The following is a 24,842-nucleotide window of genomic DNA, read 5'->3' on the forward strand; positions in this document are numbered from 1 at the left end:
ATGTTTTATACCTGAAGTGGGTTGCTTCTAATTAAGAACACTTTTTTCTCACATCTAACCTTCTGATAGCCTAAATTTCATTTTCTCATCTTTGAGGGGAACTTTAGCCATTTACCTTAATACAGAGCCACTGTAGTTAATTTAAACATCTGATGTATTTGAAAAAGTTTAAAATAGCTTGGCTGAGGGAATGTATGCATAGGCTTCCACGAACACTCTTGTTATACAAGTTCTTATACTGCATAATAAAAAAGTCAAGGGATATTATTACACTGTAAGGAAATAATAAGAAAAAACCAAAAGACAATCTTGCTGAGTAAATGACTTTTGAGGCATGAGAAGGAAAATCTCAAGTGTAAAAATAAGGAAAAAATAGAGCAGAAGTACAAGAGGGCCTTCAGAAACAAGTATAATGACTAACAATCTAATGGAACTACCTGGAATATGAGATAAGAATGCATCAGAATGTAATGAAAATAACATGTTGTGAAATTATTTGTTAATTATTACTGTTTAGTAATTCTTTGTATTTACACAATGCATTACAAAAGGTGAACAGAACCTCTTTCCAGATGACACAGATAACAACGCTACACCGTTGGATTACAGAAATCTATCCCTGCAAACTTACTGTTAATGAAGAGTACAAGCTTAAGGCAAGCCTGTTCTACTGCACCAGAGGTTTTCCAGACTTTTAGATTATCCTTTTCTGCTGATGTAGTTTGTTGTCCCCTCTGCCTGCTTCAGCTCATTGCACCTATATACATAGGTTCTAATTTCTGATTTACCAAGTGTCCCTGTTCGCACCTCAGCACCTCAAATAGGTACAGTGATGAGGGCTGGAAAACTTGCTACATTTAATTTTTTAAATTTTTTTTTTATTTGACAAAAATTGATTTGTATACTAGCTTTTCAGTCTTATCCGTACATTTTAATGTATGACTCAAGGCACAGTTTTATTATATTTATCTACAGATGGTTGAAGGGCAAAAATCTAGGCATTCAAATTAGTTAATTGGTGGCATTTGGAGAACTAACTACTGGTTGATTTTTTTAGTAACTCTAAAGTTAACAGATTTGTTTCCCAAACATTTTCAATAATTTTGTGGAAGGACACCAATGATCAAAAAAAAATGGCTGCTGTTTCTCAAGCAATCAGGTTAGCATTTAAATACTTAGACAGGATTAGGCATTCATTCTGTGAAGGAATTTTAAAGATTTCTTTTCCTGGTTTAGATTTATAAAATGAGCTAAGAAGAGGATGTTGCCTTCCTGTAAAGAAACAGGTGACTCATAAATTGAATTTTGAGAATAAGGTTGAGTGAAATAGGAAAAAAGGGAAAGCTCAGGAAAGAGAAGACGTTCTAGTTTGATCTTGTGAAAAAGCTTTAAAAATCAAAGTCTGAGTAATACCGCTTTTATCTTTAGGTGCAAACTCTAAAGTTTTTCTCTTTTTCATGTTTTAAAGACCAAAAAACAAAAAAAAACCCCTTCAAGCTGGAAATACAATTTACCTTCATTAAAAATAAACTGATTAATTTTGTAATCACAAAACAGGATATTTTTATGACACATAATGATAAATTCCCCAAGGCTACTTCATTTGGATGCATTTTAAATTACTCAAAAAGCTTTAATATGCACATGAAAAATTAGAGCATATAGTTTCCTTTTTATGTGAATTTATTTTTTAAACAGTTCCCACCAGGTGATCTGTCAGGTAGGATCAGCAGGACAAGAAGGGATTGCCCAGAGTGGCATAAATTCAGATCTGACAGCCAACCAAAGCTCGGGGTACTCCTCAGCAGAAGGCAGAAACTGCAATTTTGGAGGAATGTGATTATTCTCTAAATGTCTCTGGATAATTAAAAAAACCCAAAACAAATAAAAGTATTCTGATGAAATGCCCCTAGATTTGAGACCTTGAATTCCTGCCCAGCTCCCAAAGAGGCAGGTGGTGGGACCACTATTGTGTGGCCAGCTGGGCTGGCAGGCAGTGTCTAACACTGCTTAAAACAGGCAGTCCCCATCTTCTGGAAGGAAAAGCTATTAAACCACACAGAAGCAATCACTTGCTGGATGAGATTGTGGCTGCCTCCTTGACTATACTAATGATGATGACCGAGGTTAGGTTTTCAAAAACACAAGGGAATTGTCTAAGTATTTCTATCATCCAGTAGATGTTCTAATGACCTCAGTTGTAAGAGGAATTATATCTCTAGTTTCTTTTCAAAGTCTCACCTTAAATGTCAAAGCTGGAAAGGCCTTCACCATGAAACTGGTGGCAAACACTCATGGATTTCAGTTAGCATGAAAAGAAGCTCTTAAGACTTATAGCTCTGAGTAGTTTAATTGCAGTTAATTAGTAGTTAGCTAATAATTGCAATTAGTAGGAGTGCAGAGTTTGGAAAGTTTTGGAAAGAGTTTGGAAGCCTTTATAGCCATATTGACCTTTGAAAGTGATCCAAGTAATCAGAACTATTAAGAGACTTTTTCCTTTTATATGAAATTTTAAATTAATGTCAAACTTAGATCAAGGGTCAGACTTTACAAGGCTTTCAAGTTTTCCCATAAACGATCTCATACAGATAATTTTAAAAAGTACTACTTAGTAAAAGCAATTCTACTTGTCAAATGAAAATGAATATATAAAATCTTAGAGTATGATACAATTTTAGAGTATCTGGAAATACTGTTAAGCATATGATATTTCAGTATCATATAATTTTCAGCTGCAAAAAGGCACAAACACCAATAGCACTTGTTACTCAAATCTCTTCCTCTCCAATGATTTGAATACCAATCCAAAATCTCTCTCCTGGGTGTGAGGAACTGTAAGCAGCCTGAAGGGTTTGCTCCTCCCTGTGCCCTTCCTCTGCCCCTATTATTTTCTTCAGCTATATTGGGAAAAAAACCCCAAATCTAGGACTTTTTATTTTGCTCTGTAGTTGTAAGCTTCACTCTTAAATTGTTACCAGTTGAGCTACCAGGAGAGCTCTTTTAAGAGTTTGGACATGGTCAGTCAGAGGGCTGATCAGCTGTGTTTCAGCTCCTGAGGAGGAGAATCAGCTTCAGTGTGAGCTCCAGAGAGAGTAGACAACCCTCAGGAGATGTTCATGATCAGGAAAAGAACCTCAGCACATTTTTGAACTTGAAGCTACTTGAAATCCTTTTGACATACAACAACACATCAATAATGTTGAAGTGTTCTTAGGAATTACAGCAGCAAAATGGTGTTTCTATGTTGAACTTTGAATATTTTTTACAATTGTTACTTTTTAAAATTATTTTTTTTAGAAAATAAAATTTAAAAAAAATTTAATTTTTTTTTAGAAAATAAACTTGTCTTGTTAAAACACAAGCACCAGTTCTCAGTCAGCTCTTGATGAAACTGGCCTTTGTCCTCCACGTGACTAGTGTAGCCAAGAAATCCACTAAAAGCAAAGCTTATAGGAACCTGGGAAAGCTGGGACAGGAACAAATTAATCCAGGCAGCAGCTAAGCTGTACCAAGAAGGAACTAGCTAAAGAAGATAAAAGTCTGACAAAAGAAGTTGAAAAAAACAGAGCCATGAGGTTATGGAGGGAGGTGCTCAGAGCATCTATTCCCCAGTGAGACTGATATGGATTCTCAAAGCATAGGGTGAACCAGACAACAGGTAGCCTAAATGCTGAAGAAAAAGGTGGTGACAATCACCATTAGTGGCTGTGAACCCAGGCACAGCCATCAGACTGCATAGTTTAAATGCTTCTGGGGGAATTTGCCACGGAGGGTTGTCTATAGTTACAATATTTTTTCTATTTCAGGATAATTTTTTCCAATACATTCGAACAAGGAGATGTGGGTAGCACAACTGAACTGTATCACAAACATTGGGAGGAATGTCATGCACTTCCATAACAGGACATTTATTATTACCCGAATATTCTACTCAAACATCGTATGTCACACTATACCGGTGATATCACAGAGCATCAGTTGTCAAGGGTGCTGAGTACCTGAATGAAAGGGAAGAGCAGTCCCACTGCGAAGTTGGAGAGCCAGTTGACCGTTCCAGCTATCATGAATGCAGCCGGCCTCTGGGACTGCTGGAAAAACTCTCCAGTGAGGATAAATGGAATCCCACCTGAAACACAGGGTCCAAAAATAGAGTGGTTTTAGTAAACTCTCCCTGCCATCAGCAGTTTGACTTACAGAGATGAATGTGCTCCGTGTTGCACACCTCCATGACTTCTATTGCTCTGCACCTCTCTGCTCGGGTGTATGCAGGGGCTTCTGAGACAGTAACATGTGATTTGTCAAAATCATACTTCAGAGAAGTGACACTTCTCTCTTTCATGCTATAACATCTCCTATTTTACATTCTTTTAAGGGATAGCAACCAGGTAACAGAGCAGTGAATCCATACAACAGCTTCCAGAGTACTACGTGACCTGCTGTTTATTAAAAATAAGAATGCTTGTTTCTACTAAAATGCTTGACATTCGGAAAATTCAGAAATACTCCAAAATACTTTTAGACCTTAATGGTTGGAAAGATAGATCCAAAAAACCTAAACACTATTTCTTATAATTATTACCCATTTTATTTCATCAATAAAAAAGACAAAACATTTGCTTCTCTGTGAGTATACTTGTCATTGATGCTTATTTAATACATTCCCCTACTAAGATACACTGCTGGCACTTCTGGCAAGGTCTGTTTCTCCCATCAGCCAAGGACTGACCTCCATAATAACAAGCTCAGCTGAATACCAAATTTGTCACTCGTGTTTCCTTCCACTTAGGCAGTGGACTGTTTTGTACAGCACTGGCATATTGCTGGCCTGACAGTAACCCCTAGGGAGTAGCTGTCTAGTAGATGAAAGTCTCAGTTTATGATCTTTGGCTTTTTTCATTCCCATTGGATATTTCACTAGAAATATTTCTATTTTTAGAGAATAAAACATGGATTGCATTTGCTGATTGGCTACATATTTCAGTTAATATTACACATTAGACACATATTGACTTACAGAATTATTTCACTACAGTTTGGAGAACTGTAAACCTAGCAACATCAATACTCTGCCTCTACTAGTTTCTACCTCTAGGTCCTCATGTGTGCTGGTATTACCTATCTCACCATTTACCTTTGTAGGCAAAATCCATGTACACATGTATTATGTAAGTCTTTTCTCTGTTTTAAGTATTTTAACAAATTAGCGTGAACAATAGAAAACATATTTATAGAGGCATTTACTTTCAAAAACCTCTGTAACAATCCTTATTTACAAAACATATATAAATTAGGATGAAAACATCACCAAAGACTTATCCAACCACTGGTTCTTGTCTTTGCTTGATCTGTGTTCTTATCTTTTACACTACCCTCACTCTTGGACATATGTGAATACATCTCTAAGTGCACTGTAGCAATGCATTGTCATGTATCCCCTTGTGCTCCATGGCACTGAGTTTAAACACATGCACCAGAAGCTGTCCTTTCAGCAGTGTGAGATAGGAACTTGTAAACATGTAACATGACATGCAGATGACACGTTATCAGATGTTCTTTCATTCCAGGTCTTTCAGGTGCAGAAACCATGAATATGTGCATAAAAGAAAGTCAATGTGATGCAGCAAAGGGCTGTGCTCCCTCATGAGCCAATGTGACTTTTTTTGAGAACATATCTAAAGTGTTAGCAAAAGCTTCAGCTGAGCTTTCTGTCCCAAAGACTGCCAGGACAAATTACACAGAAGAAGTAGAGAGCAAATAAATGTATTTACTCCTACTTTATACATAGGAAACTGAGATATGGGGAGTTTAAGCCTTCCAAACCGCAATTTTTTATCTTTCTACAAGACGTGTAGTATCAGAATTCTGTGACTAAAAAAGTCAACCTCTCCCAGCAGCAGTTTGAACATGTAGAATAAGCAGCTGAACATGCATAACTGAACAAAATTCAAGCAACATGTGGTCTAGCAATCCTTGATGGCTTCTACTGGCCATCCTATCATATACTTGGGATTTGGGTTCAAATGGCAGCAGTCACACATGTTCTGTCAGCATCTGGTTTAGGTCTCAAATGCCATGGGGCAGCAGTTTTCCAGGACCCTTACCCCTTGGTGAGAGGAACTGAAGGACTAGAAACACAGAAATCGTGTACGATGACTTATTTGTGATCATTTATTCTGTCATGCCTTTGCTGTAGGACAATCTACAGAGGTGTTGCTGTTCTTGTCAGTATAATAAAAAGTGCTGTTGGAAAGCACATTTGGAAAAATACACATTGTACAAGAGAGGAAAAAAGCCAGAGGCAAAAAGAACAAAAAAAAAAAAGTACTAAAGGACAGAAACTTATCAGAAAGCATAAATATTATGAAAGTGCAAATGCATGGGCACTATCTTGGAAAAGGGTCCTTGAAAAAATTCCTTGAAATTCCAACGTAATTTCTAGGAACATATTAATCATCACTAACTTTCAAAAGTTTTGTGGACGAATGGGAAGGGTGGCACAGACCTCCTGACTTTCTCATGGCGTAGACAGGCCTATTTTCACAAAACAGAGAAAGTCAGTTTCTGTGGAGGGATGACTGAAAAGCAATACTTGAGTTATGTGAAAGGTAGGTCAGGTCTAGAAACACGAGAAACTGGATTAAGCCAAGCCATTGCTGTACATTGCTGTATGCCTGGAAGAGCACAGACATGACCTTAGGAGGATGAAGGGGAGGGCATGTGAATGCCTACCAGGGACCATACCACTGTGAAGAACACACTCTGCAACTGAGTGAAGAGCAAAAGAAATTTGGGTGAGCTGAAGGAAAGATGTAAAGCCTTAAGACACAGCCAGTGAAGGCACCTGAGATCAGCTGAGCCTACAGCCCCAGGATTCCATCCTCAGTCATTTCAAGCTGTCAGAGACGTGCTCAAGATCTTCCTTCCACCTGCAACTTACTGTTCTTTGAGATACAAATCTGACTGCATGGGGTTGAAGCTGTATTATGCTTTGAGTACATAAGTTGGATCTGGGCCGCAGAGATCACAATATTATGGCATCTTACCAACCCCTTCTTACAGAGTCAGTCTCTGTGCAAGGCACCATGTACAATCACTAGGCCAGATGGGTCCATACTGGCCTGTGTTCAAGCATGGATGCTTGGAAACCATTGCCAGAAGCAATCCAACCAAGACACTGTATTTTTGTAACACTCTTTAAACACTTTGTCATGAGTTTTGCAGCTTTAACATGTGTTTGAATGTGGGTGAAATAACTCACCAAAAAAGCTACCTGATGATCTTTCTCATGGAGGATGAATCTGGAATTGGCATTTGGCAGGGAGCCAAGTCCTGAACCAGTAAGGAGAAAGGAACTCTCTAGCAGCTCATCTTTCAATACCCACCCAAGACAAACCTCTGCGTGTTCAGGCAGTGGCAGCCAGAGGGTGTCCAGCCCCACCAGAAGGACCATCCATGGCCACCCAGCCTTGTGACCTCCTGCACGAGTCAGCACCCCAAATACTGCCTGTACAGGAGGGAGTCTGAGAATCCCAAGAGCCTGATTAGGGCAAGAGACCCCAGACTTTCCAATTCCATGCTTTGAGAGGAATCTTTGAAGGGAGATGTTTTGAGAAAACATCTTTGCAACAATGTTTGGTTTTGGGGGAAAAAAACATCTGTGCAGCTCTAGATATGATCAAGCAAAATGGCTTTTGTCTGCAAGGCAAGGCATGTAGGGGAGGCTGATATATCCTAATAGGGTTGGGAGATAAAGTACTATCTCAATTAAAGGTTTTGCTGTTTGTAAGTCAAGTGCCCTCTAGAGTGCAGCTGTGGGAGAGAAGCAATGGAAGTGAGGCAAGAATCCTGGGAGATAACTGCCGGAAAAACAACCCAATATTCTTCAGTGAGACAGCAAAAGGCTGTTAGTTTCTAAGCAAACCCTAGCTATTAAAAATCCCCAAACCAACAAAAAACCCCCCAACCCAACCAGTGAATAAACTCCCCAAAAGTCTGCTTCAAATCCCATAGGAAAATATCCTGCAGGAATACTGCCAGTGAGGGATGCAATGCAACTACTGAGTTTCTTATGTCTCTATGGGTCGACAGGTAGAAGAAGAATTTTGCAAAATACGTATCTCAGTCTTTATAGTGCTGTTCTGTCACCTGTTGAGATTATTTTAACTTGTACTTTGTATTTGATAGAATAATATGCCACCAAATCACAACATTCATCAGGTATGACAACTGTATTGCCCAGCTAATCCTGCTGAGAGAACTGGGAGCAGAAGGTGTGCTAGAGATGTTCTGAGTCACAGCTTCATGCTACAGACTCTGCTCTCTCTCTCTCTCTAGCTCTTCTCCACAGGAGAATTAAGCAAAACAGGCACTTTGCTTGTAGAAAAGGGTATAGTTCATTAGCCACATTAACTTGAATCTTTTCTACCTTAGATTAAAGGCTGCTTGAATAAAGAACATTTAAAGCTATGTCAGCCTATAGCAAATCAAAAGTGCAAACCATAAGACCGAATTAAAACACACAAATAATACAAAACCTTGCAAAATCCAACAATATAATAATTAGTACCTATAATTATTAAAATACTTTTAATACAATATTGTGTGAGAGACTAATTGCATTGATTATCTGCCCTTTGGTTTAGTATCTATAAAACCCATTATTGGAACAGCATATAGAAAGATTGGAGGTATTCTGAACTTTGTTGCTGCAAGGTAACCCAGTATTGTTTAGGGTAAATAAAAAAAACAAACTAAGCAATGGTGCAAACCAAAAATATTAATTTGCTTTGTTGTAAAATCATCGGTTAAAATGTTATTTCTTGGTTCTCAGGTAATTTACACTAAAATGGTTGACATACAACAAGGCTGTTACATAATAAACCACACAACATTCTTTCCATCATTTAGGTAACTATTTCTATGCAGATATTCCCTGCAACTTTGCAATGCAAAAGACTCAAGAATACACTTATCTGAACCATATGATAATTTCCTCTTCAGTGAAATTCTTGCCCTCTTGAATATTAATTTGTGCATTTTCCTATATTTTTTATTTCCATAAGTCAGTGCTCTGAAGCAGAATTTTACGAGCAGTCCTTTACTGACTGAATTATTTTTCTCTGAAAACCTGTTCAATGAAGGCAAAATGTTTACCAAATAACTGGTGAACCCAAATAATTTCAGTACTTTTAAGATATTGCTTTTTACATGAGTTATAACAATTCCATTTTAAATACAGTTGTTAGCTGGAAGCCTAAGGAATATATTTAATTTTTCATAGCTTTTTCTCTTTTGCCTTTTTAATTGTAAGAAAAAACAGCAGTACGTGGGCCATTCTACCAAATTCTGAACAAAATGAATACATTATTTTTCTTTTGTTTTGGTAACACTTTCAATCTATAGGGATATTTGGTTAAATTTTTTGTTTGTTGTTGTTGCTGTTTGATTTTTATTGTGTTGGCTTTTGTTTGTAAAAACTGAACATCAACATTAAATTTCTGTTGTGGTACTTGGCAACATTACTTTTTGCTTCACAATTATAATTTGGCTTAACTACCGAAGAATAAAATACAATTGTAAATACACTCAAATTGTAACTACATGTAAATAGTCTTTTAAACATTTCTGCTATATTTTCAGACTCACTTAATCACATCACAACCCTAATTACAGCCCACCTTTCTGTTGTTCTACCTGAACGTGAAGAAAAAAAAAATTTTACTGAGCTGTGACTATGAGTCTTTATGGTAGAATTGAGTTTGTAGTTAGTCTCAGTAACAATGATGATTAACATAATTTCTGTTCATATTGCATTATTAAAAACAATTATCTCAATGACGAGTACCATGATGAGAGTTTTTACTTCAATAATAGCACAGAAGTGTCCCTTACATATTCTCCCACAATAGAGATGGCAGTATTGTGGAAATTCCTTAATTAAAGACTCACAAGTGTGTTCAGTCCTAGGTAAGAGAAGTATTCATACAGTTGCATCCCCATGTCAGGACTGAAAACAAGGAAAAACCCCAACCCCTACATAGTCTAGGCTTATTTTTTCTACAATAATCTTCTGAAAGAAATGTAAAGCCATCGGATGCAATTTCCCTGTCAGGAATTCAGGTTGACAGTCCATTAGTACAAAATGAAAGTTAAAACAGTCTTGAAAACGCAATGTGGCATGTCAGGCTTTCCTCATGAAATATTTTAACAAATGAATTAATCATACTAGCAGTGCACAATGTATACCATTGTGTAGCTGCACTCATCCTGAAGGGCCCCAAGAGTAAAAATAGTGGACCACATTTTCAGAGAAGCTGGGACTGAAGAGTTCTCCCCGTCTTTCTCCTGTTTAAGATGGGTAACAGACCATGTCTTCACTTTTTTTGTTTATAATTTCTGGAAACTGTTGGAAGTTTTTAGACCACATGGCCTGAAATCCAGTAATTAAAGAATCTGGCTGCCACCACAAGGTGGTAGACAGGGTATGAAGAGAAGTAGATGTAGAACTAATGAATGGAGGACAAATAAAAATATTTTATTTTCCTTACTGTGGTTAATAATCAAAACAAATTTATCAAACAGCAGTATCTGTATGCTACCAAACAGAAAGGAAAAAGAGGTGATTCAGAAGATGCCCTTTGATTAGAAGTACCACCTTAAAGAATGACAGTGACAGTCTTCCTATGAAAAGATATAAACTTTCTTTCTGATGAAACTCAGAAAGAAGTATCCAAAGGCATAATAGTGTTCCCAAAAGGGAAGTTTCTGAAGAAGGACAGATAACATCTGGAGATTCAAGAAATCAACTGCTTACTAGGTCAAACTGACACCATCTGACTACCCCTGGTCATGCAGTTGCCCTTCTGACCTCTTTTTTTCCTTTGGAAGTCTCTTACTGGTCTCTTACTTATTTAGCTTTCTATGCAGTATGTTGACTACCAAGAAATACTGTATAGACCCCAGACCAACTTTAATTGCAACATAAAACTAATCCACTTTTGCATTTAGATGTTAGCCATGGAGCTTAGCCAGAAATAGATGAGATAAACAGAGAACAGATGCTGTGCATCGTGCCTGGGCATAGGGAAAATAAAATATTTTTATTGTCTTACATTCATTAATTCTACATCTACTGTTATATAAATCTATTAGTTTGCATTTTTGTAAGTATAAATATTGTATACTAATTCACAGAAGAAGCAGTATATTTTTTTTACTAGGCTTTCCATATCCAATCCCCATTAATCTGAATAATGTACCTAAGTCACTTCCATGGCTTCTGAATAAATCAATTTTTCATGGTTACATGAAGCTCTAAAACACATGGGTGCATTTTTCCAGCAGTAAATTTCTTCAGTTGTGAGCCATTAGCAAGTCATTAATGATTATTCAGGAAAAGCTGCTAGTTCAGGTAGGAGGAGCACTGTCAAGTGTCAAAGCATTCACATTTTGAAAGCTTCAATTAAGATAATTTGTAGAGTCTATTGTTAGAGGGATAAAGTTTGTAAGTTTTCCTGCTGCTAAGAACTCCAGGTGTCACCTGCAGCAATTCCTTTATCCAACAGATACAATTACCTTTCAAATACCAAGGGTTAATTTGTCTTTAGAACTGCCACTAATTATAAAGAATTGAAAACACCTCTGCTACAGAACTATTAAAAGCTACTCATTTACTCTATGCTGCTCTTGAAGAGAGAAGAATTCAAACAAAATATAAAACAGGTATTAACCCCAAAATATATGTTGAATGATGCTGTATCTAATATATTTCAAGGGCCATGCTATCCTCCCTACCTCCCTCCCCTCAAAAAAAAAACCCAATGAAGATGTGGCCAGATTTAAAGCAATTCTAGTTTTATTTCTTAACAGCCCCAAAACTCAGTTTGTTCACTCAAAGGTAATCAAAAAGGAAATTCTAAACTACTTGACTCAGTAGAAGTATTTGAAAATACTCCTACCCCCAAATGTAGGCAGGAGCTTTTTCTATTGCTAGAGAACACCAGAAAAGGAAAGGTAAACCAGGCCTCTCGTGGCTGTGCTTCACAGCCCACATAGATTAAGACAATGGCATTAACATGGCAGGCTGGCAGCTGGGAGGCTAAAACACCAATCCTAGGGATACTTGCACCGGATGGATGGCAGTCCATAGCAATGGAGTGCCACAACAGGGCTGGGGATGGGGCCAGAGATCCCTCAGCCAATCTTCAACTGGGACTGGTATGTGCTGTCTCCAGGTCATCACAAGTTCCTGAGCCGAGTTGTAACTCACACTTGGAGTATTCAACTGATTTTAGAACGGCATTTTTAACATCTACTGTTGTGCCCACAAAAGCCTTACAACTACCAACAAACCAAACCTTTTCCTAAATACCTGTGAAAATGAAAGGACATTTAGTTTTAAAAATACTCTCCATATCCAATACAGGAACTACTTGGCCCTATCAGAGGATGTTTATGTGCTGGAAAGATTGTAAGGGCTTCTTGTTTAGAGAATAAAAGAAATTTTGAAAATTAACCTTTCAAATCTACTACTTTTTAATTAAATATAGAGCAATATGGGTTTATTTGTTTCTTTTTAACATCATAGACTTTTCTGTTACAAAAAGGTTTTTTTTCTTTCAACTCCAGCAAGCTCAAACTCCTTCTCAAAGTGGACTAGCATAATGCTTCTGTGGGAGGCCACGAGCATTAGAAATTCTTACATCCCACTCTAAGTGGAGAAGCTCAAACTTCACACAAAGCTTCTGCAAATGTGTATTTCAGGCAATAAATAATACCAACACTGCCTTTCATTTCAGTACTTTTATGTCTACATGTGTGCTATCACACCTCTGTTTGTGTTTCACATCCAAGAGCTGATTTTTATTTTCTTCACTCATGACATTTCAGACTGAACAAACCTCATGACTTTCAAAGTGACCCTTTTATCACAACAGCTCTGCTGTCAATACAGCTGCATGCTGGCATTCAGGGCAAGAGCACAGACTGATTTAAACTTTAAATACCAAAATATCTTTGACACACCTCGGGGCACAGCAATGATTTCCTCTAAGTTTTTTAATTTATAATGTCAATTTAATATGCTGAATATACCATTATCGTGTTTCTATTTTATTCAGCTGTGCTAGGGAAGACTTCACTCACTTTCCATAAGCCATGACAAATATCATAAAACTCCATTATAAGGTAAAACTTGCAAAAAAGAGACAAATGTAAGTGGAACATTTTTCTGGAAAGACCTGATTTGTGTCTAAAAATGAAATTGTTATAAAAAACAACAATCAAAAAATGAAGATCTTGCTACCATAATATTACTTTCTTTATTCCAAATTCCATCTGAGTGTGAATTTTATTGATTTCCCTTTCCTATGATCAGAGTGTGACTGGAAACATGCCACTGATCTGATTTTGTCGTCCCTATGCATACTAAATAGAAACCTATTTAAAAAGTAGAAATCCAGCCAAAATCACACAGACTCAAGTTTGATCACACATAATTCAGCCTTAGCCATGCCCCACTGAACTTTGCAGGAATTCTGAAGGGATATGCTACTCATCCACAGAAATACACAGAAATAGGATTTGAGACCAGAATAACTACATATAAGATGTTACGTGGCATAAGAGAGAAAAGTCAGAATGTCTGAAACCACTTAACCAAGGACTCCTGCTTTCTTCTTACTCTAGTGCCACTGATTTAAAAATAGCAGCTATTGATAGAAATGAAGTCTGGGGCTGCTCTGCTTTATGCAATGACCATCTAGAAAATCCCTCTGGCCACCTGCACATCTTCGCAGACACCGTGGCCTTTTACACAATGGAAACAGAGTAAGACTTTTTACAGAGGATCAAGCATCTCACTTACAGATAAATGAAGAACACAGGACTTGAAGATAAAGGAATCCAGTGTCAGGGTCATGTGGTTCAAATCCAATCCTTAGCTGTTTCAGACGGCATTTAATTTATAAAATATGTTTGTTTCATTTCTCATTTTGCTGTTTCCATTGAGGAGCTGATACAGAACTTGTCTCCTCTAGCAGCTAGGAGTTTTCTTTTAATTTCCATTCTAAATTTATTCTTGGCCAGCTAGCATCTAAGTTTGGGTCTTTGTTGTTATTTTTCACAGCAATATTTGCCTTCAGATTATTCTCCCTTCTCAGGGTTGTTTTCCCTTTTGCCCATGTACTTAGAAATCGTATTTTCAGCCTTTTCTTTTAGACACTATGAAGTTATTCTATACCTTTTCATATAAAAATCTGTTTTCTTCACCTTCATGGTAGCCCTTCTTTGCAGCCTTTTCTGTGCTAACTACTGCATGAACAGTTTTGTGCTCCAGCATTCAGCTCTAAGTCATCATCTCAAAAATGGTGACATGATACGTGACAACACAATGAGCATTTTTCACATTACAATACAGAGAGACAATGCATGGCAATACGATGTATTAGGTCTCTGAGAAAACATGTACAAGAACGTGTACAGTGTTAATATAAAAAAAAATCTTTCAAATTACTTAGATAAAATATAAACAGCTATGAGGAAGTCTTCCATGTGATACTTAGAGATGTTATTCTTATATTCTCCCTTAGCTAACCGGCATTTTCAGACATCCTTAAATTCTCACCCTGTTTTGAGTTCCCAAGGCTCTTTTTCTCTCCAACACATATATATGTCCCATTACCAGAAATGGGCAAAATGTGAAACACTTAATTCAGATTTCAACAAGATCACTAATCTCAAACTTGAAGTGCCACTGAAATAACACAAATTTCCAGCACAAAGATGGCTTTTGTACCACGATTAGGCAATGGATATAAAAGCATATCCTCAGATTTCTGGAATTTCCATGAGTGTTACTGCTTGTTGTAATAAAAGCTGATATTTTTCCTTCCAAAGGACTCCAAGGAACTTTTGGAGAATATCTGATGAAAGAAGGAACATTGCTGGTCATCTTCCTGTGCGCACACGTGGGAGACCTCCCTCCCAGCTAGAGTGGTTGAAGAGTTGGCAACGCACTTGTGCTACACAAACATATTTTACTGATCTTACTGACACAATAGGGTTGGGGGTTATTTCTGTTTATTTCCAATGATAAAATAAGTCCAGTGCTCCAGTTCACCATGTTTCCAGGGCCAGAAAATTTGAAAAGATCTGAAAGCAACAGTACTTCTTCAATTTCTGAATTAAGCTGAAGAAAATTACTTCAAAGCCAGGTATTTTATTAAAACAGTCCACCTTCTCCCATCTTTCTATTTAGTTAAAGACAGCCATTGTACCTAACATCCCTCACCCTGGTTTCCTTCCCCTTCTCTGCAGCAGTGCCTTGTCCATTTATCAGAACTCCATAGGACAGTGTTACTCTTAAACAGAATATGATTCTAAGGAAGAAATATATCAGTAAATCTCTTCATGCAAAGATAATGCATGGAAATGCTTTATGCCAAGTTTCCAAGTTCTCAAGGTCTTGACTGTATATTTGTTATGCTTGCTTCACGAAGAAGGTTATGTAGAAGTCCATGCCAACATTGCTGTATCCCCAATTAATCAGTTGATGGGGTTTTTTTCTCCACATGTTCCACCATCTGGCACATCTCAACACATGGCAGAAGAGCCATTCTCTGGTTCAGGGAATGAACAGTCAATTGTTTTATACAAATTGGAAAAAACATCTAAAACAAGGACTGCAAGCCACTCATCTCAAAATGCATAACAGACTCACTGACAGGTGGGGTCACATCCCTGCAGGCAAATCAGGAAACTGGAATGCACGCATTCTGGGTCAGAGAGGGGGGGTGGTTTGGTTTTGTTTGGTTGGTTTTTTAAACTATTTGGTGGGTAGATAAAAGGGGCCAATCTGCAGCAGCTTTTGTAAAACTACAATGCACATTTTTCAATTCTCCCAGAAAAATTAAAATCACTTTTTGGCACAGCAACTGTTGCAAAGGCACAGTGGGTGAATGGGGAATTCGAGATAACAACTAAAAATAAGCAGAACTTTCTCTCTTTTTTCTTTTTAAGTCAGTATTTAGAGTGACTTTCCAGAAGGCGATCGATTCTGCAGGCACAGTTTAATATGACAGTGTTCAGTGTCCACGAAGAGGCAGCCACACAGATTTATTTGAGAAAGTGGGGATAAATTTTAGCTTTTCCCTTTTCCTTAAATATTATCTAAGGCAAAGTTAAATAAGGAAGACATTTCACATGTACCTAAGCCTGTCTATCACTATTCGAATTTCCAAGGAGCTGCATGTTGTTACCCACTCAGTAAGGGCATTACAAATCAGTGCATTTGCTCATGATGCCTAACCTGAACAACACAAATACTCTTTGGAGATATGGAAAATGTTCTCTTACTATTTTTCATTTATTTGTTTTCTCTATTGTTTTTTGGCTTTTTGCTTGTTGTCTCCTTAGGAACTAGAACCAATCCCCTCAGTACTCTTTGCTGGATGACAATCCTTCAGCTGAAACGTATCCTATACTTATTTCAGGTCAACTGTGCAACCAAGAAAAAAACATTTCCGTGAAGCTTCTGCCCTTCTATGGAATGGAAAACTGTAAAATTATTTAATAGCATGTTGCCATAGTAAAAAGTAATACTGGAAAGCAGTATGTTTCTCTGCAAACCAATATCTTCCCTTGTATATAATTAACCAAATAGGCACAATGAAGGGACTGCCTGACCAGCATGGCTTCCTAATCTATAAAACAACAAGCAATTTTTGAAGAGCATTTTTCTTTCAGATAGTTTATCTTGGACATAAGGGTCCATTTAATTTTTAGAAAGTGAAAGCTTTCTTCTGTTTGTCTTTTGATAAAAATGAAGTACCAAACCACATGCATGCCTGAACATACCTGTTGCTAACATTTCTGTTTCAGTTCTCAAAAATATTTGTAAGCTGAAAAACTGAGTTCAGAAAAATGAAACAAACAAACCCTCTCCACAGTTTATAGTAACAGCTGATCCTAGCTTTAAAGGAGCAGATGGGAGTCACTGTATGCTGTCAGAAAGTGAAAGACCACACAACACCCAAGCTGTGGAGAAGGTATCAGATCTTCTAACAAGAGAGAAAATATTGTACTTTTAAAAACAATTTTACGCTCTAGAAAGTTAGAGCAGTATTTTTATAAACTCAATTCCTCATATTTTTTACTATCTTCAGATGAGATAATTATTACAATACCAATAGCTCAATGAACATAAACTAAATTCATCCTTGCTTAAGTTATGTACCTACGTAATTACAAACCATGTGTTTTTACTCTGAAGAATGTTGAAATGCTGTAAGTAACTACTCATGGAATTAAGATACTGAGCATTAGTTACACCATGACAATAGTACCTGTTTAACCAATACAAACAAATGGCAAAACTTCTATAAAAGGCTAAAAATATACAAAATATTCAGATTTATAATAAAGAACATGCCTTAATTCTTTTTAGGGAAAAACCCTTTTACTGACCAGAAAGGTGGAAAAGTTATTCCTGAACTTAAATCTTGGCTAATTAAACTACCAGAGTGCTACAAAAGAATACTAGATACTGAAGTGTGGAATTTTCCTGCTAAAGGAGTGTCATAATATATCACTGAGAAGGTGGCAATAAGAAATAGCTATTCAGTCTAGAAAAATTTGAGGTGATAAGGTAAAAGTCTACAAGTTCACGAGAAAGTCCAAGAGGGGGAAAAGGGATCAGTTTCTCTGTTTCTGCAAGACCCAGAGGGCATCACACAAAGAACAACAAAGAACATGTGTATGAGAGGTGGTAGATGTGTAGTTTTCTTTGTCAAAGAATGCAGAAATTTTGCAGTTTTGGACAGAGAATTAACAAATCCATGAAAGACTATGAAAATGTTAGAAGCTATGATTCAGGAAGACCATAAACTGAAAGAGATGTGCTCTGGTGCTACTTGCCCTGTTTATGTTTTACTCTAGACACTTTCCTACAGCCACTGCACTGGAAAAAAGCAGAAGTACAAACTACTCAATTTTGATCTTTGTGTAGTAATTAAAGACTCAGTGTCCCCAGTGGCTTGCTTGACTGCCTATAAGCAAAAAGCTTTTCCTTATACCCTCTCTGAATCTTTCCTGTTTCAACTCATGCATTCTGTCCTTCAAGCATCTCACCCTGCAACAACAGGAAACTGGTTTCAGCATTGCAACACCCTTCTCATAGGTAGTGGCACTGCTCTCAGGTCCCCAGAGCTGTCTCCTCTCCAGGCTGAACAAGTTCAGTTCACCCAGTCCCTTCTCACAGGGGTCCTGACACTGATTTGGTTATGCTCCAATGGACTTGCCACAGGCTATTGATGCCTTTCCTGTATTGGATGGGGGGGTCAAAACTTGACACAGTAATTGCACTCAGATATTGAAGTTGTGTCTTGTGATACAAAAAGCAGCAGATTCAAAGTGGATGTCTCACTTTTTGGTAATATTTTCTTTGTTCAGAAAAAAAAAGATATACTCACTTCTCATTCAACCATCTTTAAACATGGCTAATACTGGAAGCTGCCCAGCTAAGAGGTAGTAAAAAATAGATCAGAACTCCTAAGGCCCACTAGAGAGAACAGAAGTTAAATCTGAAGATAAATCTGCTTTTTGAATCTGACCCTAAAGTCAGCTAAAATAGTAAAGGGAAAGAAGTTAAATGAAGAAAACCAGAATCCATGTTGAAGAATGATGTGGTGAAGGAGAAACATAGAGGGTTAATCTTCATATGCATAAGATATAACTTGTAAGAACATCTGCAAGAACATCTGCAAATCTGCAAGTTCTAGGTGGAACATATCTGTAATATGAAAAAAACCTACATATTGTTTCAAACTCTAATTTGTAGTTTTTTTAAAAAAAGAACAATGCTAGATGTTGCAAATAGCTGCACTTAAACTGTCTGAGCTACTTAAAAAACTAGAAGGGAAGTTTTCAAGAAGTTTCAATTCAATATTTGACATTTTTATGGTATTCAAAATTCAAGGACAGTTCTATTTCACAGAATTCTTAAAAAAAACCCACAACAATCTAAGTCTACAAAACATATGTTAGCAGTGCAGTGGACGTAGCTGAACCTGAGATTTGTCCTTAAAGAAGGACAAAAGGATGGCAATATTTTTTCAGTATTTTAGCAGTATTTTGCACAGAAATTAGTAACCAACTCTTTTCCCAAAAACAAGGGGGAAAGGAATATCTTGGTCTTCTCCCCATTTTTCCTCTAAAGCATCATATTTTTTCCTCAGATTTCCAAAAGAGGATCCACAGAATAACAGCAATATTTCATTAGAGTCACATTAAACATCAGCAACTCTTTCTTTCCCCAAATAAACCACAATCAATCAATTAAACCACTCCAGTGGTGAAGATGTATAAACACTTGATTAATGTTTAATGTCAAACTCTTTACAAAGAAAAAGAGGCAATAAATAGTGCATGAAAAAAACCTCTGAGAACTCAAGGGAACAGAAGTCTTACTTTCTGGTTTACAGCTGAGCAACTGTGAAAAAAATCCTACAAAGCAGCTAATTTTTCCCATTTTTGTGGAGGACAACCTGTAAGAGAGTCTTTGAAAATTTAAGCACTGTTTTGACATCTTAGTATGTATATCAGTTGAATTTGGATTATATTTCTCCTTATCTGCAAATAATTTTTGTTAACATTTCATTATTTGATAACTTCAGGATCCAATTATCATCAAAGTATCTGAAGGCTAGAGCAATATTATTTAGAGAAACACTACACACAGACAAGTATTTGCATCTCTATTGAAATGGGTTTTCTAAAGATATAATTCAATTAGAATCCCAGGATAAATTAGGCTGGAAGAGGCTTTTGGAGTTCAGCTGGTCCTAGCAAGGGCAATTGCTCATGAACTTGTGCAGCTGAGTTTTGAACAGCTCCAAGGATAGACATTTCATGGCCTTCTTGAGTGAAGTCTTCCAGTGCTTTATATTCTCATGTCCTGGTTCCTACCAGGACAGAGTTAATTTTTGCAGTAGCCAGGAGTGCCATGGCCAGGACCCAGAGGTTATTCTATACCACCTGATGTCATTTTCCAGTGACAGGGGAAGGACATGGCAGAGGGAGTGGTCAGGTATTGTCAGGGGGTTTTCGTATGAATTGTTTGCCTCTTTCTTGTACCATCTGTCCCTGGTTGTTGCTGTTACTATTTGTTTTCTTAACTCATTGCTGTTTCCAGTAAATTATTCTTATCTCAACCCATGATCCTTACCTTTTATGCCTCAAATTCTCCTCCCTATGCCCCAGGGTGAAGCAGGGCGGGGAGGGGAGTGAGCAAGTGTTGTATGGTTTGGAGTGATTTCAGTGGGAACAGTAAATTGGAGAATACCGTTCCTAAACCACGACATCTCAGTATAATTTTTCTTCTCTATCCAGTCAGTCTTATTGAGACTTGACTGTTGCTCTTGTCTTTTCACTCTACATTTCTGAGGCAGGTCTGACCTTATCACTTTTTTTATACCACAAATACGTTCTTTGTTAAAGAAAATGAAATACAAAAATTACAACCTGTGAGTACTGTATTGTCTGTAAAGTTCTACCCATCTCTAAGTAATCAAGACCGAGCTGAGAAAATAGCTCTGATAAACACACTCTAACCTACAAAAGCAGTTATCTGAGGGCATTGGCTCTGAAATGCATATAGTCCATAGAGAACTGCCAGGAAAGAAGCAGCTCCACCATGAGGACACCTACCTTTTCCATCATATTCCTAAAGAGAACCCTCCTGCCTGGGGCTTCTCTTTCTTTGTAAAGGAAGAGAGCAAAGGAAGCACACACAACTGTTCCCTTTCTCCCCCTGCACCAGTGCCCCATTTGAACTCCACAAACACTGAGGTGCTAACACAACAATTTTTACATAAAACACTTAGCTTCCAGTCTGAGGGTTTTTGTAGATCTTGAAAATCATAGTGATCCTAAAATAATGGCCAACATTTTAATTTTTTAGGCCCTAATTCAATTATGCTGACACCTAGCATGTGTACATAGGTTTTTAGCAAGAATATTCCTATAATTTTGTGTCTCTATCTTTTAATGGCTTAGACCCCTTGTGGTATTCAGATAAGGGTAAAGTGAAGTTCCACACAAGTGATTTGTTGACATAATGCCAGTGAAAAAATATCTGTGCTTTGATATGCAAAGAAACATGAAAAAATATATATAGACATACCTGGTCCAATGCAGAATGATGCAATGATTGCAAGGATGCAAAATATACTGAGGTAAGGAAGCCAATGCACAGTGTTCTGGATAGATAAAAGACATTCACGTTAAGCACATTGTATGTATCACAAATATTTACAAAAATATTTTTTAAAAAATGTCAGATACTGTTTTCTGTGATTCTTTATCTATTTCAGAATTTGGTCTAGGGTTACTTTAGGAAGTCACACTACTTGTGTAGGACCTTACTAGATGACTTGTACTAAAAGTCTTGGTCTCTGTGGAATCCCTGTAGAGAAACACTAGACAAGCTCATGCACCACAGAGGTCAGAAGTCTGAAAATTTGCAACTTCTTGTGCTAAAGTTCAAGCCAATCTGGAAAAGAGGTTTTCTTTCTATTGAACAGATTCTGCACCTCCATCCTCCTCAGGAATTTCAGTCATGTTTAAAAAGAGCAACTCTGGTAGTCCATAGAGCTTCAAAGTTCACCAGTCAAAGCCTGGGCTGAAGACTAGACACGACAGGCTGAGAGCTGAATCTGAACCTTGGCCATGGGAAAACCACAGCCCAGGGATTTTTCAGCCATAATCTTATTTTGCAGATAAGGAGGGCCATATGTGTGAACAATAGGTAGAGGTAAAACCAGAACAAAGTATAAATGCTTCTTTAAGGGAACTGTAAATGGCATTACTTATTTTCCTCCCAAGGCAGTCTTTCTTCTACTTCTAATCAGATTTTTTTCCATTCAGACCTCTAAATAATAGGAACTTGAAATATGATGAGCAATTTCTATGCAGTTAGCAGAACACTTTTCTTAATCACGTATGCTCCATTCTAATACCAATAGATGGGAAAAAACCGTGGATGCCCATTTCTTTCTCTTTCCAGCAGGCGGGGTTTTTTCCCCAGTAAAGTGTGAATGATATTTTTATTAGAAAATAGAAATTATGTATAAGGTATGAAAGAAGTCTCAGAGAGAGTGAATTACAAAGATCAACTCATGCAATGTGGGTAAACTATTTACCCAACTATGGGTAAAATTGGTGTCATAATAGTTCATGATATGCATAAATCTTTGAGTTAAGTAGACAGAATGTGAGAAAGCCCTCTTGCTTTTTAATGGAAAAGCTGCTATGACTAACGATAGCACTTTGAAGTCAAGAGATTCATAAATTAGCAAAAGAGACCGTTCAATCCTTATGCCAAACTGTTTAAAAGGATTCGCTTATGTAGGAATGTTGAGGCCAACCAGTATCAAGTATGTTTAAAATAGGCCAAAGAGAGAGTACAAATATATAGTGACGCTAAGGGTTACCTGTAAAGTCAGGGAGACGGTAAGTATTGAGAAGAAGACAATCATCAACCCAAAACCTCCAATGAGAAGAGGTCTGCGCCCAAGCCGTTCAATAACTAAGCCCTGGAAACAAAAGGTGACATTTGACTTTCTTGATAAAGCACTGAAGAACTTGGACCATGTAATATGTTCTCCCAGTAAATGTGAAGATCAAAAATAAACCTTAAGAGTTGATTTTACACTGTTTATAAGCTATGACATGCTCATAATTGTGCTCACAATTATGTTTACACAATTTAACCTCTTTGAAAACACAAGTCAGCAGTGGTTTGAAACCACTGAAAAGACAAGGAAACCATCAAAGCAGTAGTTGGTATTTGATTTATGCCTGAACTTCCTACTACAGAACAAATATAACCATATAGATAGAAAAATGTGCAACGAGTAAATTCATATTTATCACCATTAGCAGAGTAGATTTCAAAGTTATTGCTACATTTACCTTTTTGAGCAACAATTTAATAGTTAAACAAGTGATGTACATTAACTATATAAAAATAATTAATATGATGATAACTAAATGAAGTTTGGGTTTTTTACAAGGCATAAATAATTGTACATTGAATGGCTTACAAATTTGCACCAAATTTCTATAATAACATTCTTACAATACGTAATTTTGAAATGTCAGTATTGAAGCAAACTATAGTCTCTTGCTTTTGTATTTTGACTGCTTCATAATTTCATCATCTCTCTGAATTTACGCTTAAACATTTAAAATTTAAGTTTTAAAGATTTTAGCATAGACTAAGTTTTGATTAAACTAAAATTTATTTTAAATTTCTCTTTGTCCAAACACAGAAGAAACATTTAGTCGTGATTTTGGATAGCTAGTGTAATTAGAATATCCAGACAAAAGAAATCCACCCAGTAGTAAACTTCACTCAGAAAAGTGATTGTAACACTGATACTTGTGCATTCATGTTCATTTTAAATTTATATTTAACACTTGAGTATAAGTCACAAAATCTGAATCCTTATCTGCTAGAGAAGAACATAATAAAGAATTTCTTGAAAAGATGTAACATGAAACTGTCTTTGCTGGTCTGACTCGTTAAAATAGGCTAATACATATTTTAGGTCATACCAGATGATGTAATTTTCACACTGATAGTTACTAAAGTTCAAATTAGAGTTGGTTTTCTTATGAGAAAAATAAAAACAATTTTACAAAGCCACTTCAAATGAGGTAGAGTCAGATTCACATGACTGTTTGTCATATGATTATTTACTGTAGACTGAAATCCATCTTCCACACGTCCTTTGAGCAAAAGATAAAATGAGCAACTAAAATGAAACCTGGACTAATACCCTTAATTCTGGGAGACAGGACACACCGTTCCCCTGTGAGCATTGAGAAGAAATGCATTACAGGAAAGTACAAAGTAAGTAGTTTCCATTATGATGAGTGAGTCCATCCTGCTGATGGATTTTAACAGATTATAACATAACTTCCTAAGAACTCTCGAGGTTCAAGGATTTATCACCTCATTTTATTCACCTACTATGACTGGTTGTCACTGGAACATATTTCTTCCTGTTCTGACCCCAGTAAGAGCCACAGAATTTCAATGGAAATATCTTGCATCACACACACACTTAACCAACAGATATCTTTTGTGGATCTGAGGGATGAACGGGTCTGTAAGACAGAGACTTCTGCAACAGAGGTTGCACATGTAATTTGGTATGAATTACACATTCAGCAATAAAGTCTGCACACATAATTTAACATACTGAGTAATTTCTCTTATTTCTTTCAATGTTGGATTGGCGCTCATGATTAAACAATCTTAGTGTTACCCAGCTGGTGGGTTTTGTATTAAAACAGGGTAAGGGATGATGCTTCTCTTAGAGGCAAAAAGGGTCATAGATGCCTCTCATCCAAAACATGGGGAAAATGAGATATATAGGTTTTGGTTGTAAAGCTCAAAGAAAATCAAATTCCATTGTCGTGGTTTTGCCCACCAGCTAGCCTCTGGGGCTGAGGATGGTTTTGTCCAGGTGGATTTCTGGACAAAAAGCCAATCAAAGTTCCAGTAACGCCTTTGCTAATTACATATTTAAGAAAATGGAAGAGAAGGTGGTTGCGCAGTTGAAATAAGGAGCAGTGGCCATGTAGAAGTGGCAGCAGGCCCTAAGGAGGGCCAGGCTCCCTCCTCCCCCAGCCTGGGCCAGGGGCAGGTGTGGCACTGAAGCCCCCCTTCTCTCCTGTAAGAGAGTGAAAATAAAAAAAACTTTAGAGAACTGACTGCTTGGACAAAAAACTGCTGCAGAAGAATTCCGGCAGAAAGATAAGGGACCTCCAGGGTCAAA

General features: G+C 37.1%; 1 protein-coding gene across 2 annotated transcripts in view; it reads right to left on the reverse strand.

The window, feature by feature from the left end:
* The window catches only part of SLC2A9 (solute carrier family 2 member 9), an 88,704-nt gene that overhangs the window by 9,703 nt on the left and 54,159 nt on the right, over positions 1–24,842 (reverse strand). For both annotated transcript variants that reach the window (XM_050338514.1, XM_050338513.1), the window contains exons 9-11: positions 22,488–22,589; positions 21,179–21,254; positions 3,999–4,126 (exon numbers count right to left, since the gene is read on the reverse strand). In XM_050338514.1, coding sequence (XP_050194471.1) covers positions 3,999–4,126; positions 21,179–21,254; positions 22,488–22,589 — 306 coding nt within the window. The remainder of the gene's footprint in view (positions 1–3,998; positions 4,127–21,178; positions 21,255–22,487; positions 22,590–24,842) is intronic.

This window comes from Myiozetetes cayanensis, unplaced genomic scaffold (genome assembly GCF_022539395.1).
Source record: "Myiozetetes cayanensis isolate MyiCay16 unplaced genomic scaffold, myiCay2020 scf7, whole genome shotgun sequence".
Classification (NCBI taxonomy): domain Eukaryota; kingdom Metazoa; phylum Chordata; class Aves; order Passeriformes; family Tyrannidae; genus Myiozetetes; species Myiozetetes cayanensis.